Source organism: Falco cherrug, chromosome 6 (genome assembly GCF_023634085.1).
Source record: "Falco cherrug isolate bFalChe1 chromosome 6, bFalChe1.pri, whole genome shotgun sequence".
NCBI classification, from domain to species: Eukaryota; Metazoa; Chordata; class Aves; order Falconiformes; family Falconidae; genus Falco; species Falco cherrug.
This window is the reverse complement of record NC_073702.1, coordinates 86237435-86255030: the sequence shown is the minus strand read 5'-3', so window position 1 is coordinate 86255030 and position 17596 is coordinate 86237435. Positions and strand designations below refer to the sequence as shown.

General features: G+C 44.4%; 1 protein-coding gene across 10 annotated transcripts; it reads right to left on the bottom strand.

The window, feature by feature from the left end:
* Nucleotides 1-375: 375 nt before the first annotated feature.
* Nucleotides 376-16213, bottom strand: DESI2 (desumoylating isopeptidase 2). Of its 10 annotated transcripts, none has more exons than XR_008732802.1 (6): nucleotides 9073-11568; nucleotides 8612-8828; nucleotides 6739-6832; nucleotides 5888-6029; nucleotides 2579-4010; nucleotides 376-2258 (listed from the first exon to the last, which is right to left on the bottom strand). XR_008732802.1 is itself a non-coding variant. In XM_055714067.1 (6 exons), exons 2-6 carry the CDS (start codon nucleotides 9133-9135, stop codon nucleotides 3777-3779), a joined length of 750 nt encoding a protein of 249 aa, XP_055570042.1. In that variant the 5' UTR covers nucleotides 9136-9183; nucleotides 15776-16213; the 3' UTR covers nucleotides 376-3776. The 10 variants fall into 10 exon arrangements, 9 of the variants coding, with proteins under 9 accessions (XP_055570042.1, XP_055570043.1, XP_055570048.1 ...); XM_055714067.1 differs by adding an exon at nucleotides 15776-16213 and having other exon boundaries at nucleotides 376-4010; nucleotides 9073-9183; XM_055714068.1 differs by lacking the exon at nucleotides 9073-11568 and adding an exon at nucleotides 15776-16213 and having other exon boundaries at nucleotides 376-4010.
* Between the last annotated feature and the right edge of the window lie 1383 nt (nucleotides 16214-17596).

Here is a 17596-nt window from a genome sequence, read left to right as displayed (position 1 = left end):
CTTTCGAGCAAATCCGTAGAACGTGGCACGGAATATCTGCACCGCATCCAAGGCACAGCTGGGTGTCTGGATACCCCAGCCACTGCAGGCAGCACACCACACCTGAAAACGTTTTGAATTTAGTCTGTTAAAAACTGAGGCTTTTAATAATGCCTCAGACAAACCAAACTGCAGCTCTCGATGCTCATGTCAGAAGACGATAAGAATATTATGTCAGAATAAGCCTGTAATTTAGCTAGTTTCCTTATCCAAGGAAACCCTCAGATAGTTTACTACTCTTTGAAAGCATCTTTCAAACCCACCGATCAGCCTGGGAGGCACTGGCAGTGCAAGCTGTAGGCACCAGGGCAGTAACACACACAGCCAACTGTCTGGTTTTTTTTTTATAAAAGTATTTTTAATAAACTGATGGATTTAAGTTTAAGATGCTAGACAACTTGTTGCCATGTACAGGTAACAAAAGTCAAAATTCTTTGAATTTTATACAAATACTATGTAGTACAGTAAACTTGAATACAAGTTTACAAAAAATGCATCAGTGAATATTCAGCTTGTAACCAACTTCCAACAGTGAAAATTACCATGTATCAATAGTGATCAGAATTGCATTGCAAATTTTAGAAGTAATGCAACTATGTTTTTACCAAGCCACTCTGAAGTTACTGGTGCACACTGACAGTACATTGGATTTTTTTTGGCTTGCTGAACAGAAAATGGCATTTAAATAAAATGAGTTAAACAACATAATATGTATCAAAAGTACTATCTTACAGAAAATTAAAGAAGAATGAGAAAGTAAACAGAGCAGAACCCTGAAGTAGTGATATTTTTCTACCCGTTTTGATGGAAAAGACTCCACAGGTGTCCAGCCTTCTCACAGCATTTTGGAGTGTTCTAGTCCTAGCACAGTGTGGTCGTTAGTAGACTAAAGTAATCCCTGCTTGGCAGTAATGCTGGTGAAAGGTAACTTGCTCTATTGCTAACGAATCGGAGTAACCACTGGCAGGGTGACTTCTTGGAGGCATCCAGTGGAGGCTGAGTTGACAGCACGCGATTGAAGTTACGGTACCGCCTGCTTTGACACGATACCCAACAGCCTTCAGGGTTCAGGTGTCAGTTTCCTCACAGGATTTACAGATGTATGGTTTTGAAACAAACAAAAAATAATAATTACGGAGCATAAGACAGTATTTTCACCTGTACAGCTACCAATAAAATGAACGTTTGTTACAAACTTTCCAGTCTGCTTTATAAAAAATAGTCTCAGTTTTACTTCTAAATAAAAACTGTGCTGTGATCTGTCACGTTCTTGCATTGTACATGCTGTAGTTGTGTGTGTTAATGAAGGTGTAGAGATTTGTGACCTAGCGCTCTGGATGTATCACAAGCCTAAAAAGCTGATTTTGGTACATAAAAGTTAGGTAGCAATGAAAAGTCATTCTATTTATTTTTTCCTAAAACTTAGGAAAAGCTACAGTACATTGCTAGATCAGTGGCCTCAACCCTGAGCTGAAATAAAGGACCTGCCTTGGCCAAGAGACTTAGTCACATTACTACCACAGCTGCACAGCAGAGACAAAATAACCTGTCCGCGGCCTGTTGTCTGAGCTGTAAGTAGTGTGAGATGCAGTTCTGTAATGCTTGAGAGTTGACTGGAGACCACCATGTTCATTTTCACTACAGGAAAAAAAAAAGGAAGGAGAACTCAAAAATTCAGAGAGTCAAGTGAAAAACCACTCGACAGGGAGAGTCAGCATGTCCAGCTTCTGGAGACCACAGAACGGAGCCAGCGGGAGGCTTGTCAGTCCTAGGCGTTTCCCACTTGGTAGATTATTAAAACACGTACCAAACTGCAGTTACAGCGACTTCTGCTGCTACCCCGCTCTTTCCAGCAAGAGTCTCACATGATTCTTCCACCCCTCCCAGAACCAAGCGCCTCTCTCTCTGTACCTACACTGCATCACAGAAGATGAGCAAAAACTGAACAGCCTGTCTGACAAAGGATTCAACCCAACCGCCAGCAGAAAAACTTCCACTCGTTCCCAACGTGAGTTGGAGCTGGCGATCACTATGAATTCATATCACGACATAGCCTACTGCACTTCCCCGGAGGGTCCCATGGCACCGACTACCCGTGGCTGGGAGCATCCGTAACGCGAAGCGTTCTCGCCTCCTAAGAGGACTTTTTTTTCCTTTTAAACAGCAGAAACCGTAGAGTCAGTGTTTAACTTCATGGAAAAACCAAACCTGGCAACAAACTGAAAATAAAGCTTGTAAAAATCAGTTATACTTGTAGTAATGCACACTTCTTTGTGAGCTGGTCGCGTTATGGATGGCGTGGCTTTTGGTAGTTTAAGGCAGCAAGTCTTACAAAATACACAAGCTCACCTCCCTCATGTTTGTGCTACTGTATCCTTATGTGCACAACAGAACCTCACTAATTTACACTAATGACTGGAAGAACCATTAATTCTCTTGGTAAATGAACAAGAATAAGGCATTCCATTATATATTCTGATCACTAATTATAATCTACCAGCAAACATACTTCTGTGTTTTAGAAAATAATCTCTCTTACCTTCAGATATAATTACGTGTGCAGATTAGTGGGTTCTGCTGTGTAAACACGCAGGTGCATAAGCAATTTTCAGGTTTTTCTTCATTACATCTGACAAGAAAGTTACTGCCACAGATAGAGACTGTGGGAAAATAAATTAGGATTTCTCTGTAATTTGTGCAGATATGCACAACTGGGCAGTAATTTATAGCTCAAAAAAAAAAAAAAAGGCATGAATTTTACAAACTCAAATGAAGCAAAATCAGCAGCAGAAAGCAAGGCCATTCCCCAACCATAAACGGCTTGTATTACACTATTCCAAACTATATGAAACAAGAACAACAAAAAAAAAACCCGAACAAAAAACCCCACAAAAAACTAGTACTAAGTTGTATATACAAGTTTGAAATCAGGGAAAGCAAATAGTGGAAAAGTCGTTGATGCTTCTAACAGAAGATATTCACACATCTCAATCCTGGTTGAAGTAGACTGTAAATACAGCCAGGAGATAGGATGCAAACTACACGGCTGAGTTAAAAAAAGAAAAAAAAAGAAAAAAAAAAGGGATCAATGTGCATTGTAAGATAGAAATTTCCCTTCGTATGTGCAAAAATCCACAGTTTCGTTAATGTAGAGGTCATACTTCTATTAACAGATCTCAGACAAAAGCAGTCTCCCTGCATCCTGGAATCTACCTGTTTACATCAGCCACTTTAAGTGCACAGTACCCTGTTCACATATATAGTAATCAGCAGTTTCTGGCATTTCTCAGAAATTTAACGTTCACCTGCCTTAAATCTTGAAAACAAAGGGGAGAGTTCATCCAGGGCATCATACCACTGCTTTTGAGTTATACCAACAGTTAAACCAAATTCTCTCTTCTTCCATGGTGGTAGGAGTCCTTACAGGACTTGTAAACAGCAGTACACAATACTGTAAACAAATAATTTAAGTTCTGCTTTATACAAGATGTTAAGTTAACCCAGGTCTACCAGACAGGTGAAAATGAAAAGGGTGGCTTCACACAAAATCCTTCCCTTTTCTCCCAGCAATTCTTTTCACTACAGAAATAATCCTGAGCTGAAACAGGGGTTGATGAGAGCCTTTTTTGCATATTAAAACAACATTCTAGAGTCAGCTCTCACGTTCTGTCAGGAAGTCAACTGCTGGAGAGATTAATCTGAAGTATTTCAAACCATTTGTTACTTTGGAGGAGGACTTATAATTTGGTGTGGCGTCCAGTTCTAGCCCCAGATGCCGAGCTTGCCAAGGAAGCCGATGCTGCGGCATCCTCAGCCTCCTCCAGCTCGTCGTGTAGCTCCTGGCTAACGCTAGACTGGAGGGCTGCGGGAGTCAGCCACTCCTTCGGCAGACAGCTCTGGAGGAACGGTATGCAAGAGCTGAAGTAGGCAAGGCGATTCACCCACCGCGGAATCTCTTTTCCGCACAGAATCTAAGGGGGAAAGGGAAAAAGAAAGGATTAATTTGTCTTCTAGACTCAGCAGTAACACAACTACAGTAGTGTAAATAAAAAGCAAAGGCCGCAGCAGCCTTACGATCTCCGTATCACCAAGGCATGTCAAGAAGCACTTGAGTTAATTGCGCTAAGACAACTTTCTCCATCAGTAAAAGCAGCATCCCAAGTCATGCAAGGAGGCTTGTTGTCCACTGTGAGAGTTTGACACATGGTTCTACGCTTTTTTTAGAAGCCCTGAACAGCCCAACCACCTCACTCTTTTTGAATAACTTCTACAAAAGGCAGAGACACGAGTTAAGGAGCGCTTTCTATTCCCTGCTAATTCCTCAGAAACAGCAGGAGAAACCTCACCCTTACAAAAAAGCACCCCGAAATCAAGTGGTCAAAAAGACATCGTCAGTGCTCCAGTTAGGTGGAGCTACGCACACAGCTGAGGCCATTTACCGTGACGACCTCCGAGGGCTTTGCACAAGACATCGCTGTCTTGCAGCACACGGGCCAAGCACACACATTTAGGTTCACTGCCACACGAGCAGCTAGACAATGCCAAGCTGGCTGCAACTCCTCTGAGATATATAAAGCTGCATTAAATACTTGTTTTTACTGTACATCCGTCAATTAAATGGTTTCGTTGCCACTGTTCAAGGAGTGAGCTGTTCTACCTAACTACCTCCATATTCACTTCTGGTATTACTTACTCCAGTGGAAATCTGGAGAACACCATAGCTAATGGGGACACTACTCTGCTGTAACTGAGCAGCATTTAACTCGTAGTCATATCCCTGTATTATAGTCAATTTGAACACTGAATAGGACAAGACATAAAATAGAAACTACATGACCATGCGGTTGAGAAGTACAGCAAAAACCTGGCCACAGAGGCCAGATTTCACGCCAGCTGCAGCTCTGCCCGTGTCTCACCCTACTTACTCGTACCAGCATTGCACATGAATCATCACCTTGATAAAATGTTCCAGTACCACTGTAAGATCTCACAGTCTACACAAAATACAGTCTACACAATAAGTGTGCCATTAACTATTTTGAAAACAAAACCAAACCCCAAATAATTAAACGTTATGGAAGTTGGAAGTTCAGCACGGAAAAAATAGCTATCCCTTTTTTTGGAGTCCTTCAACAAAACATTAGAATAAATTCTGACAAGCACAGGTTGCCAACCACTGAAAAATCGTAACTGCCATTCCCCTCTTTGTCCTGGGTCACTTGTTCCTGACCCTCTCCCTTGTGTTGACACACATGTGCACGATCAGGCATTCAATTTTATCGGTAAACTGATCACGTTCAAATAAAGCTGAGGGGAAAAGCAAAGCCCATTCAACTCCAGGGTCACATCCAGCACGACCACTCAGGTATCTACATGACCAGCGCACAGAGCAATAACTTGACAAAAGCCTCTCAAGGAGATCAACGTCGGCTGTGAAACTTCAATGCCTTCGTTATTCTTTAACAGTAGGTCACAACTTAAAAATTCTTTTCAGTGTGATGGTTCTGTGGGGAAATACTGATAAAAATAACACGTGGTTCTATCTTCAGTAGTGATCTCTGGAGCACCTGAAACTATTTTAAAATCCTGTTAATACTCTATTTACTAGGTCTCTCAATTAAGAATGCACCCCTGCTCAAACACAAACTATATATGACAATGATATTTAGCATTTTTGGCAGCAAAATCTTGTGCTTTGGACATAAACACAAACAAAACCTGAAAAAGGGTGACATTTGCCCAAGGTAACAGAGATGGGAAGTTGGAAATTAGGCCAATCATTCCAAAGGGCAGGAAGGAGATGACGCTCTGTAGCCACCTGGGAAGCACCTTTCTATAGTTTGTTTACCTCAGATAAAGCTGAAGAGAAGTGATTGCAGTTTTTGTGCATTAGGTGATAAGCATTTCCTTTGAATTCCTTTCCAAGCTCTTCTACTATTTTTTCTATATCATCTTCCATAAAATCCGTGCTGCCTAGAACCACAGCCTCTCTAGAAGAGAAACAGAGAGTAGAAGGTGATCAGGCTCCCGTGATATAAGTGGGTTACTGTTCATACATTGCTCAAAAGTCACCCCACTGTGGATGGTGAGATCTTTTTGCCCTCCCAGAATAAAACAGATTCTTTCTATTCCATTTTATGGCACCGATTTCATCTTTATCATGAGAGATTATTTCCTTGCCGATTGTCCACCTGTAGCTCACTTCAGTTCTTTGCATCTCAACTCTGACAAACGCTGGATGCAATTTTCCCCTCTTCTCCAAAGGATATTGTTTCTAAGAGACAGCTGAGAACAGGTAAGAGCTCATAATGCAGGGAAGGCAGTCTCACCGAGAAAGCAGAAAACAGACATGGGGAAACCTTGGGGAACAACATTTTCCTGCTTTTTCTTGGAATAAAAATTTCACTACCTTGAAAAAGTTACCCCATTGTATATACTGTATGAATAACACAAGCTAGCCACGTAGTTTGTACACATTTAAGGAATGTAATAGTAGGCTAAAAAGAACATTCTTTGCTGTAGACACTTTGCTGCGTCATCACCTCTGTCCATCGTTCACTTCCAAGTAAAGAAACCACAGTAATTTCTCAGAAAGTCAGGAATCCTGTAGTATCATTCAACACATCTATCCTCAAAAATAAATGCAACAAGTTGTCTTTTTAATATCCCTTCTCAAAAACAAGAAAATACATCTCTTACTTAAATTTAAATGTTTCTCCTAGCTCAGAAGCATTTCCTGGTGAAATTTCAAATATTCCAGAAAATGGGTATGGATGACCACCATAGGCAAATTCTGAAAGAGAAAGCTCAGATTTAACAGCAATGGCATACACCACAGTAAAGAACACCTGATGTCACTGCAAGGTCACTTCACAGGGATCTCAAGCTAGGAAGCAGACATCTTATTTTTGTAGGTAACAAACGCAAGGAGCTGGAAACAAATAGTTTTGTTAAGTTACTAGTCAACCCGAGTAAAAACTGACAGGAAGTTTCCTGTATCAGTGTACAGGTTTAACTTGAATAACTTTACACTAAGTATATATTGTTTTCATTGCATAAGCGAGGATTTCCAACTTAAATTGTAAATCCTACCAATGTTCTTTATACATGCTCGTCTTTATAAGTCCACTTACAGATTTATAAATTAGGGATTCAAAGGACCGCATCCTTAAAGGTCTGATGGTGCTTCTATTTGGTGCGTACTACAGTTGTAAGTGTGGCAGCGAACAGTGGCCTAATAGTTGTGGGGTTTTTTAATTTCTTGATTTGCAAGAGTTCAACTGTCCTGAGCTGTTCACTATAACATGAAAGTAAACCGGTGCATCTGCTGGCATAAGCACTTACACTCCCTGAGAATATCATGGTGTGCTTTAGCTTCCTTCTGTGTCTGCAAGATAACACAGCACGCCTCACCCAGAGCGCAATAAAAAGCTTAAAACATGACTTCACACTTCCTTTCCTCAAAACTCGTAACACGTCATCCAAGTCTAGCATTCGGTTTTGTAGATAATCTTTTTTACAACAGGTTAATAAAGTTTGATGTGCTTTGAAAAATGCAAGTCATTGTTCTCGCAGGGGTATGACCTGCTGTACGCAAAAGCTGCTATAATCTGAGCAGGAAGGGAGGCACACGTATTTGGCACAGCTCGAGAACTGGGTTTCAGGCACAGCACTATTAAGAGTCAGGTCTTTCTGGTTTGGATTAAAAGAAATCCAAAAAGGTATTAACAGTAAGCTTGGTATTTTGTCAATGCCTTGCTTTGGTAACACTTGCAAACCCAGTTACAATGTGACCATTATGAAACATCCCTATGTTTCAAAACTATAAAAGTACATAAAAACTTTTTTTATATTTTTTATATATAAACCCAAAATGATTTGTTTTGACTCCAAAACCAAAAACTATGCACCGTGGCCTTTGGATTTCATGCCATGCCTTTTGCCGCTTCCCCACACCTCCAAACACATTCAAAAAATCCCCCCAAAAACCAAACCCCAAACCTGAGGTAGATTTTTCTTCTTTAAATGGACTACTTTTAGCAACACCATCACCTCAGAGCATCGTTATACTGCTAGGCAGGCACACCTCAGACCTGAGCCTGTGCTACAGCGTGCTCAGAAACACCTCGTGAGAGCAAGAAGGACGCCTGAACAGATCAGGAAGCTGCATTCCCAAAGCACAACCTATTTAGCAAAATCAGAGTGTATTACTGTATTTATGACAAGTGTACCTTTTGTAAGCAGTATGCACGAGATGCCTTTTAAAGAAACTGTCTCTTTAAAACAAACCAACCTACCAGTAAGGCACAGATTGTTTTTCCTGCGCATCATGCACTTCTAGGTGCCTCTCTGCAACAGACTATTGTTTCTGTAGTTAACTTGCACCAGGTGCTGGCAGAACACCGAGGAAGCGTGATTCAACCATGCTTACACGAAGCATACATTTGTTTTAACAATAGATATTACAAAAACTAAAATAAAGATTTCTATGTCTAGCTGAATAAATCGCACACTTGTTCATAGCAGCACAGCTTTATACAAGGATGCAAGACAGCTACCGGATTATTCATACCCAAGGTTTTTTCCAGAGGCAGAAGAGATAAGAAAACTGATGAGCAGGCTTCAGAAGTCAAGTCTTCTCTCACTACCTGAAAAATGTTTTTTAAATAACAGCATTCCCAGAACAAAGAGTAAGTTACAGTTTTGTCGTACTTACCTCGGCCGTACACCTCTATACCTGAATGGAACACGCCAATTCCAAGGGAAGAAGTATATTCATTCATCCAATACTAAACGGAAAGAAGAAAACAAGAAGGACTCTGCTTAGTTTCCAACACAGATCTGTCTTCTGATAGCAGACTGGCACAGAATTTGTCCCCCACATTAAAAGCATAAAACCCTACCGCAAAGTGAAATGGCACAACCCATTTATTGGGAACAGAACATGCCGTACTGCACGCAGTGAATTAATTCCATTAGGTTCTGCTCCAGTGTTTTAGCGCTGTCGATGTCCGTCAGCCAAGGACACTGTACCTGGGAGAAATCCCGATCCAACTCTTGATTTGTCAACAAGTTACAGGTTGCAAAGTTTTCCATTAGGTGGAACACATTCTAGAATCAACTGCAGTAATTCTGCAGGAGTGCCTATTTTTTAAAAATAATAATAATCAGGATGTAGGACTGTAATATACACACACCAACGCTCATTTATAGCCATGATGACACTTTTGTTTATCACCAGGTGAGCATGAGGCACATTCAGAGATATATGATGGACTGAAATTACCTTAGTGTACTTTGTCATATAATACTTGGTGGTGACCATACAAGGGACTAAGCTCTCTCCAGGCTCCTGCTGTATGTCTCGCCATACATCAGGTATAAAAGTCTTTTGCATAGGTCTAACACCCGTTTCTAATTACCACTAGTATTGTAGCCAACAGATAATAGTTGCGTCTCAAAAGGAAACCAAGAAGCAATCTTCAAAAAATAAAAAAAAATAATTAAAAAGGTGGGTGTTGGGGGAGAACCTTTCCATAGTAATTTCTCTTTTTTCAAAAGTAGCAGCAAGTGCCTACCAGGCTCTATCACCCTCAAGGCCTTAAACATGCACAGAGTCCTGGAAAGGGAAAACCTCAAAATTACTGTCTTTCCTTGGCTACAGTAGCACCCTCAAAGTATCAGTGTCTAGCAGTAACAACTCTCAAGTGACACAATTTAAAAAGGAATGTCAAACAAAAGCTTTTTTTTTTAAAAAAAAAAGAAAGAAAGAAACCTTAGTAGTTTTTCTTACTAGCCAATTTCTGTTTTCAGAATACATCTTAAAAATCCAAGGAAAACATTATTTCATCAGTTACTCCAGCAGTGGGATTTTTCCTCCCAGGTCATCTGGCCCCAAAGGGCACCACTGTGACCTTCTGCCATGCAGGCTTCCAAGTCAGCTGGCAGGCAGGACACGGACTGAAGCAGTACCCCCAGCAAATTAATATTTGTTTAGCAAACGGGAAGAAAAAGAAACCATCTTCACAGCCTGTTGGCATAATAAGTGCTTTCTGATGTGAAGTCACTATTAAACCAGCGTAACCGATGACAAAAATGTAAAAGGTTACAGGTGTCACGCTTTGTTAAGACACGCTAGCTGGAGTTCCTGCATAATTTACAAGGCCATTACAAACACTGTGGCATATAATGTGCATTTCTGAAAGCTAGTTTTCTCCCAATAAAAATGATACACTCAACTTTGGACTGAGAAGCTATTCATGAAGATCACTACAAGGTAAATGGCAAAAAGGAGCAAGTCAGGCCAAAAGTTACAAATTGAATATGTTTGGCTTTTACCATCATCCTTCTTTTAAGTATCATCAAACCTAAAATAAATAGTCCCCCAAATTCAGTTACCAGCAGGTGCCAAACATCAGCACATTATTCTTCAAGCTCGACGTTCACAATTGTGTGAGCAGGCACAGCACACAAATGACTATCTGGGTAACAAGATGCTGAGGATTTGATGTTCTCTTCTATAGACAAGTTATTTGTCGGCAATTTTGCCAACATGAATTCACAGAAGATGGATTTTGCTCCTTGTATTTATATAAAGTTAAGGCTCCTTGAGATCTGCGGATAAATCTTGCCTGCGATTAAACTTTACCCTTTGCTTTAGTTTCTGGCTTTGTCAGTGCGTTGCTGTGTCAGCCACTGGGCTACGGATGACTCCACGAAATCATCACCTTAGTCTATTCAAAGGGCTTAGCCGTTCTTTCCTTCCTCCCCCCAGAAAAAGGAAGAGTTAGTCCATATCAAGCAGCTACATCCAGAAATAACACTGGGTTAGATTTACTCTGTACAGACAGACACAGAACAGGGATAAAGCAAGAGGAGGGGAAGCAAGGAGAATGATGTTAAGACTATGCAACTAACTTCGGGGGTTTGTGAGCATAAAAATAATCACAAAAAAACAAACAAACAAAAAAAAGGATTCTGCTCAATGAAGTAAACTCAAAGCCCCCAGGAAAATGGAAGAACTACTTCAGCATAAGCCTGTTTCAGTTCTGAAGCCAGTCCTATCCCACACTTTACCAGCTGACCATTTCAAAATAGTTTCAGGTTTATATTTATAGTCAAAACCGTAGGCACATTCAGCATACAGCTTGCCAGCACAGGAAGAAAGTATGTTTGCCTAATGAGAAGGTGTATCCAAATGAACCTAATCTAGAACTGAGCTAAACAGTGTCCCTGGTGCTCTACTGTTTCGCCTCCTGGACACCCATTTGGCCAGAAAACTCTGGGTCTGGCCTCTGAATTCCAAATAATCTACATACCATATATGCATCGGATTTGTAATGCCAAGCAAGGTTATCGCTGCTCTCAGAAAATGGAACAGAAGTTACACAAGATATCCCTTAAGCAGTAAAAGTAATAAAGCCTGGTTTGCTACTAGGCAAAGAGAAAAAAAAAATATTGATGCTCCTCCTCTCTCACAACCGCATGAAACCGAATGCAAGGTATAGGGAGAGGACAGAAAAGTGGGTCACCAACCCTCCTCATGGATCCGTACAGCAGCAGACGACCGGGATGGAAAGCTGCTCTGACAAGGTGTTGGGCAAGACCAGCGCTGTTCAAGTACGCGCTCCTCCTTACTGCTGCCACCTACACACCGGGCTCACCAGCCTACCAAAACAAACGTTCGCGGCTTTGGAAGAAGTGCCTAAAGCGAGGTGGCACTTCACTTAGAATTTCCAGTAAGAACAGAGCAGGTTAATTGAAGATAAAAGAATTTCAATAAGGCAGAATTACTTTCCCCCTGGGAACAGTAATTATATCTAATTATTACTTAATCTGGATCAGCTATTGGAAGGTTGGTCACATTTTTTCATTGAACAAAATGCCTTATCTCGCTGAAGAAAGAAATGCAGGACAAATGCAACTTAAAAATGTGCTGAATTTGGCTACAGTTGAAAAGATTGTATATGACATACAAAATAAAGATTGCAAATTAAAAGACATCTGTATAGCTCACTGGTTCGGTAACATGCTGTAAGTTCCAGAATCCCAAGCTGATCCCAAAAGCTACATCCTTGCTTCCATTACACAAACTGGATTCCCTTCATTTCTGCCATAGTAGAAGGCACAGAAGCAGCACAATCCCATATACTCAGTATTTTGCAGTAAGTCAGTCTTGTAAAACAGGAATTCATGTTTAATGCAACTATCAGAAGGAAAATATTAGAGAAGTATTTTTCTATGTGCACAGTAAAGTCATGCCACTGAAACGAAAGAAAAAACACTAATCCCAGTGCTTCAAAAATATCTTTGTGACTTTCTTCAGAGCTTGCATTTATGTTAATATTTTGGATTGTTATAGCCTTATTTGACAAGGGAAAAAACAGGATGCTACTTTGGGCACAGGAAAACTAGACTCCTAAAAATAGTAGTTAAAACGAAACTACAAAGTACTCTGGCTCTCAAGACACAATGTATCAAAGTCTTCACCCTACTCTTTCAATGATCATAAAAGATTTTCAAAGGCATGAACTGCAGCACATAAATATGCCCTTAAGCTTCTCTCACTTCGTAAAGCCACCAGTACTTGAAAGTCCACTTTCTTGCGCAACACACATCCACCCACCCACCCCTCCTCGCCCTTTGGTATGATCAAAGAATTTTGCTTTTTCAAGTGCTAAGGACATTGGAAGGGTATATGCTCCAAAACCAACGAACTTCAGTCCTGTAAGGAGTTTCAAGAGTAGCAAGGTTGCCTAGTATTCCCCTGCATACCTAAGCGCTGCCTGGGAAATGAAGCTACAGCTAGCACTCGGGTTAAAATAAAGCTGTTCATACGACTGTTGCAATTATAGTAGTGTTGATTCTGTCAACCAGGTGACCAACAGCGGTCTCTTGTTCCAAAAGAGAAACAAAAAACCTTGGTCCCAAACCTGAACTACAAAAAACCCCAAATGCACCACCAAGCAACACGGAATGTCAGAAGCAAAGAGTAAACCTGCTAGTGCCTCAATACACAGTTGACAGCATTCGATGAACAGACAGAATTTTACTGTTACGAAGCTGTTAAGAAAGATGCTTCCCTTCTCCCCCCTACACCACAGCATCAGTGACTTCAGCAGGCTGTCTGCATGCGGTAATGTAACTGCTGTGCAACATGAAAGCGAGGCCTGAGTTTAAGCTCCTGGTTCAAACAAGTTTAAAGTGGACTGAGACATTGTTTAGCGAAGAGTTCAAGGCAGGACACACAGTGACAGTGCCTTTCAGACCCTGTGGGAACCTCGGTTTCTCTTTCCAGTTTAAGGAAATCTTGTCCTCTGATGGTCAAATAATGTAGACATTGTCACAAAACAACACACACAGCCAAAGCAGGAAATAGAAACATTCTGCTCCGTGGCCTCAGCTTACACTACACATAATTTGTCGTGATGTACAGCTTCAACAAATACCACAACTGCAGACCAATGCACAAAAAGCCAGCCTTCCATGTGATCAAACATCTGCAAATAAACATGTTGCTTGCTTCTTTTGGAGAGTAAGTTCCTTCCACAGATGGTGACTTTAGAGACTATGCTACTTCTTGACGTAGGCAGAGCCCCACTAATCGCAATGGGACACCCATCATGTCCTCAGGAAAAGTATGACACTTGTTTTTATGAGCGCAACCTTCCCATTGCTTCCCCCCACCCCCCTTCCCTCCTGTCAACTGTCAGCCTTCCCAGAATGGTTGGAGTAAAACTGATCGCAGCAATTCAACTCTGGAGGAAAAAAGGAGGATATGGGCTGCAGCAAAGAAATCTAAGGAGTAAGAGACGAAGGAGAACCGTGTGAATGAAGGAGTAGAACATTACAAGGGAAAAAGAAAAGGAGTGCTGAAGTCACACCCCACTGATGCTATCACCACAGTGAGAATGGAGGCTCTCACGGAGGCCATGGCATTGCTTTCCAGGCAGATGCTTACACAGGAGACGGTCCGTTCTGTCACGTTCTTACAGCCTGCCTGTGCACTGGGCCCAGGCGACACTTTGCAGAGCTAAGCACATCTTCGTGAGAACACTGGGGCTTCCATCTTAGTGAGTCACAAGTGCATCAAGCCTTGACTTCAAAGATACTATCTTATGTAAGAGTCCTGAAACTGAAGTCCTACTTCCTCCTCTGTACAAATATTTATAGTTAATATATGTAAAACCATCTCTTTTCATGCTGAAAGAGCTTCTCTGATGCATATTTTTGAACTGTAGTCCAGAGAAGTCATACATATGCATGCGACAGAGCATCCTTCCCTCTATAAGTCTAGTATAAATAAGGCACACTGGCTTTTGTCATATCAGCATCACATACGAGCTCAACCAGGTGAGCAAAGACCCCTTCCCCCAGCCGGCCCCTCAGAAAACAAAATCGAAGTGAATACACTGCTCCTGTCTCCAGTCTCCCCTCATTCTCTACAATGAAGGGAAAACAACGTAGAAGTAACAGGTTATATTTGCTGGAGATAGAACCTGGAAACAAAAGGGAGGTGGCAGGGAGAAATCCTTTGACAGGGCCATTGATCTCTATGATAAACATTAGGATGAAAGACAATAATGACAAGAATCAGGCTGGTTCATATAATCTCATATATAATTTTAGTTTCAAGCCACACTGCTCCCTATTGATTGCTATCAAATATTCTAGCGCTTGAGCCTGAGTACTCCCAAGCAAACAAGCTGCATTTTCTCTGTGCCAGCAGTCACTGACTCTACACTATATGCCTTCACCCTTTTAAAACACCAAAAGTTCACTTTAAAATAGTGGTGGCAGGAAAGCCTACCCAAAATAAGCCAAGTAACACAAACACAGCTACCTGAAGCTAGCTGTCAATCTTCCTGTCCCTCCACCCGTAGGCTCAAAACGTGGTCAGAGAACTGGTGCTACTCGCTCTCATTTCCAGAGATTGAAACGCATTAACAGATAATATTTTCTTAATATTACTTATCCGCACCTCCTGTTCTACGCAGGTACTTACACACCTCATTTGTTACCATGGCACTTGAGCAGCTTCCAGCTGAAGGTAAGAAAATACAACAGTTGCTGTAGGTGTCACAGCAAGATTACCCAGAAGGGAGGGAAGGTGAGCTCGAAGGACGACAAACCAAGCGGGAGCCATCCCTTTATTTCTAAGTCGCAGCCATACCAGAACTGTTCAAAAATTCAACGTTACCGACACAGCACTAAAAATCTCTTATTCCTACAGAGACTCTGGTTACCCCCAACTACTATCCTGCTGGAAAATCAGCTGTTTTCAGGGTGTTCAGCAGCAGGAAAGGCAGCTGCCGCGCTGCCCGCTGCGCTGGGCCCTGGGGCAGTCCCAGAGGAAGGCGAGGGGCCGGGGGACACTCGTCAGGGGCACAGGGGCAGGGGAAGAGCTTCCCCTGCCGCCAGGGACAGCAGGTCTACCCGTCACTGGCAACCCGACGCCGCAGCAAACTTTTGCTGCGGGTCACAGGTCTGTGGGCACCGACGGGCCCCCCCCGCGCTCTCGCCCTCGCCCCCCGCCCTGGCTGCGCTATTGCCCCGCTCCGCCGCCCCCACGGCGCCAGCTCACGCGTGGGCTGGCAGGGGACGGGCAGGGAGAGCGCCGTGTGCCCCGCGCCCCCCGGCAGCAGCCGCCGGGCGGGCAGCCGGGACCCCCGCCCGCACCCACCGCCAAGCTGCGGGGCCCCCGCTGCCGGCCCGCGGCGCCGGGCCGGGCGCTCACCATGTCGTACACGTTGAGGATCACCAGCTGGTTCGCCATCGCCGGCGGCCCGCGGGCGCCCCCCGCCCGCTCGGTCGCTCCGGCTGCGGCGACGCTGCTCAGGCCGGCGGCGGGGCGCTGGGCACCCCCGGGGGCCGCTTCCTCCTCGTCCTGCCTGTTGCTGCGGGGCGGCGGGGGGCGGCGGGCACCATGGAGCCGCCGCCGCGGAGGGACGGGGCCTCGCCCCCGGGGGCTGCGCTCAGCCCGCGGCCGGGGGGAACGGGCGCGGGCCCCACCCCGCTGGGGACGGCGCTGCCGGGAGCGGCGAGCGGCGCCTCACGCCCTGCCTGGCACTGCCGCCGCGGCCGGGGCGGCGGGACGGCCCGGCGGCCCCTCCAATGGGCGCAAAATGGAGCCGCTGGAGCCCGCCCCCGGCTTCCGTGAGGCGCGGGCGGCCGGGACTGCGGCTCCCGGCGGGCAGCGCGGCAGCTCCCGGCATGCTGAGCGGCGGCTCCCGGCATGCTGAGCGGCGCCCGGGGCGGCCCGCACGGCCGCGGCGTGGGACGGGGCGAGGCCCCCGGTGGGCACCGCGCCGCCTCCCGGCTCCGCCCCGGGGGGGTGAGGTGGTCGGAGGGGAGCGGCTGGGCCGGCGGGTGAGGGCTGGCGGGCGGCACGTCTAGCGGGGGCCGGGCCCAGGCCCCGGGATCAGGCTTCAGGCTTCGGGCCCGGCCCCCAGGCCCTGGAACCAGGCTTCAGGCACCGGGACCAGGCCCTGGAACCAGGCCTCGGGTCCCAAGCCTAGGTGCCGGGACAGGCCCAAGCTCCAGGAGCCAGGCCTTAGGCCTCAGGCCCAGGCACCGGAGCAAGCACCGCCACGCCTTCACACCTGCCAGCCTGCTGCCAGCAGCCCTCTTTGATGCTGAACATGACACGTGTACGTTACGACTCCAAGCGCCCAAGTGGTGGGAAGGGCTGTGTTTTTTGAACTGCGTTGGTATTGGTGAAAATTATAACTGGGAAAACTCACCGAACCAAATGACAGATCAGAGCGCTGACGTTGGTTTATTGCACTGCTGGGTGCATGGAGGTTTTTTCTCCTGACATGCACACTGAGCTACTCAAGGGTGTGCAGCGTATGCAAGAGTATTTGTATTTTCATAGCATATAACGTACTCATTTTCATTCACACACAGGGTTGGTTACAAGTTTCTTGCTTCTAATGCAAATTAGTACATGTTCTCAGACAGCTTAAGCTTTTTATTGACTACATATGCTCCCCAAGTGGGGGTTTGGCTTCCTGGGGACTATTGGGAGTTGGAGGTCACTTATCTCCCAGTGCCACAATTACCTTTCCCCTACTTTTTGCTGAGCCCATTCTTCATGGTGTGCTTCCAGCAGCCCATCTATCTTGTGGGGGGCACTTCCTTTCAAAGTTACCCTCTTGGACAAAGGATTTATCAGTGCTCAGCAAAGCACTTAGCAGGATACACAAAAATATTTGTATTTTGAATTAACCATTAGCAACCACTTTGTTTCAATTGTCTCAAACTTGTAACAATACATTTTATTGATCCTTCCCTTCACCAGTTGATGTCACTTCCCCTTTTTGAGGCTGTGAGATTTGGTGACTTGGGGGTTTAGACAACGTGGGGAGCAGCCCCCAGCACTGCCATTTTATGTATCTGTTCAGTGGAGAGCGGGAATTTGAGCTAGTGTTACAGAAGTAATGTTCAAGCCTTTCAGACCTGCATACAGCCTGCATGTGGATACTGGTGGATGCGTGGCCATATCTAAGACTGCAAACACCTCTGAGAGTAACCTTGTTGTACACCCTGGTGGTAA

What these genes read in the sequence shown, in the direction of transcription:
- DESI2 (XM_055714067.1), bottom strand. Translation starts at nt 9,135, where the DNA reads ATGGAAAACTTTGCAACCTGTAACTTGTTGACAAATCAAGAGTTGGAT. An exon ending in GCCTCTGGAAAAAACCTTGG is followed by an intron (nt 6,833 to 8,611) that starts GTATGAATAATC and finishes TTTCTCTTTCAG; the next exon opens with AATTTGCCTATGGTGGTCAT. An exon ending in GGAGAAACATTTAAATTTAA is followed by an intron (nt 6,030 to 6,738) that starts GTAAGAGATGTA and finishes TTTCTCTTCTAG; the next exon opens with AGAGGCTGTGGTTCTAGGCA.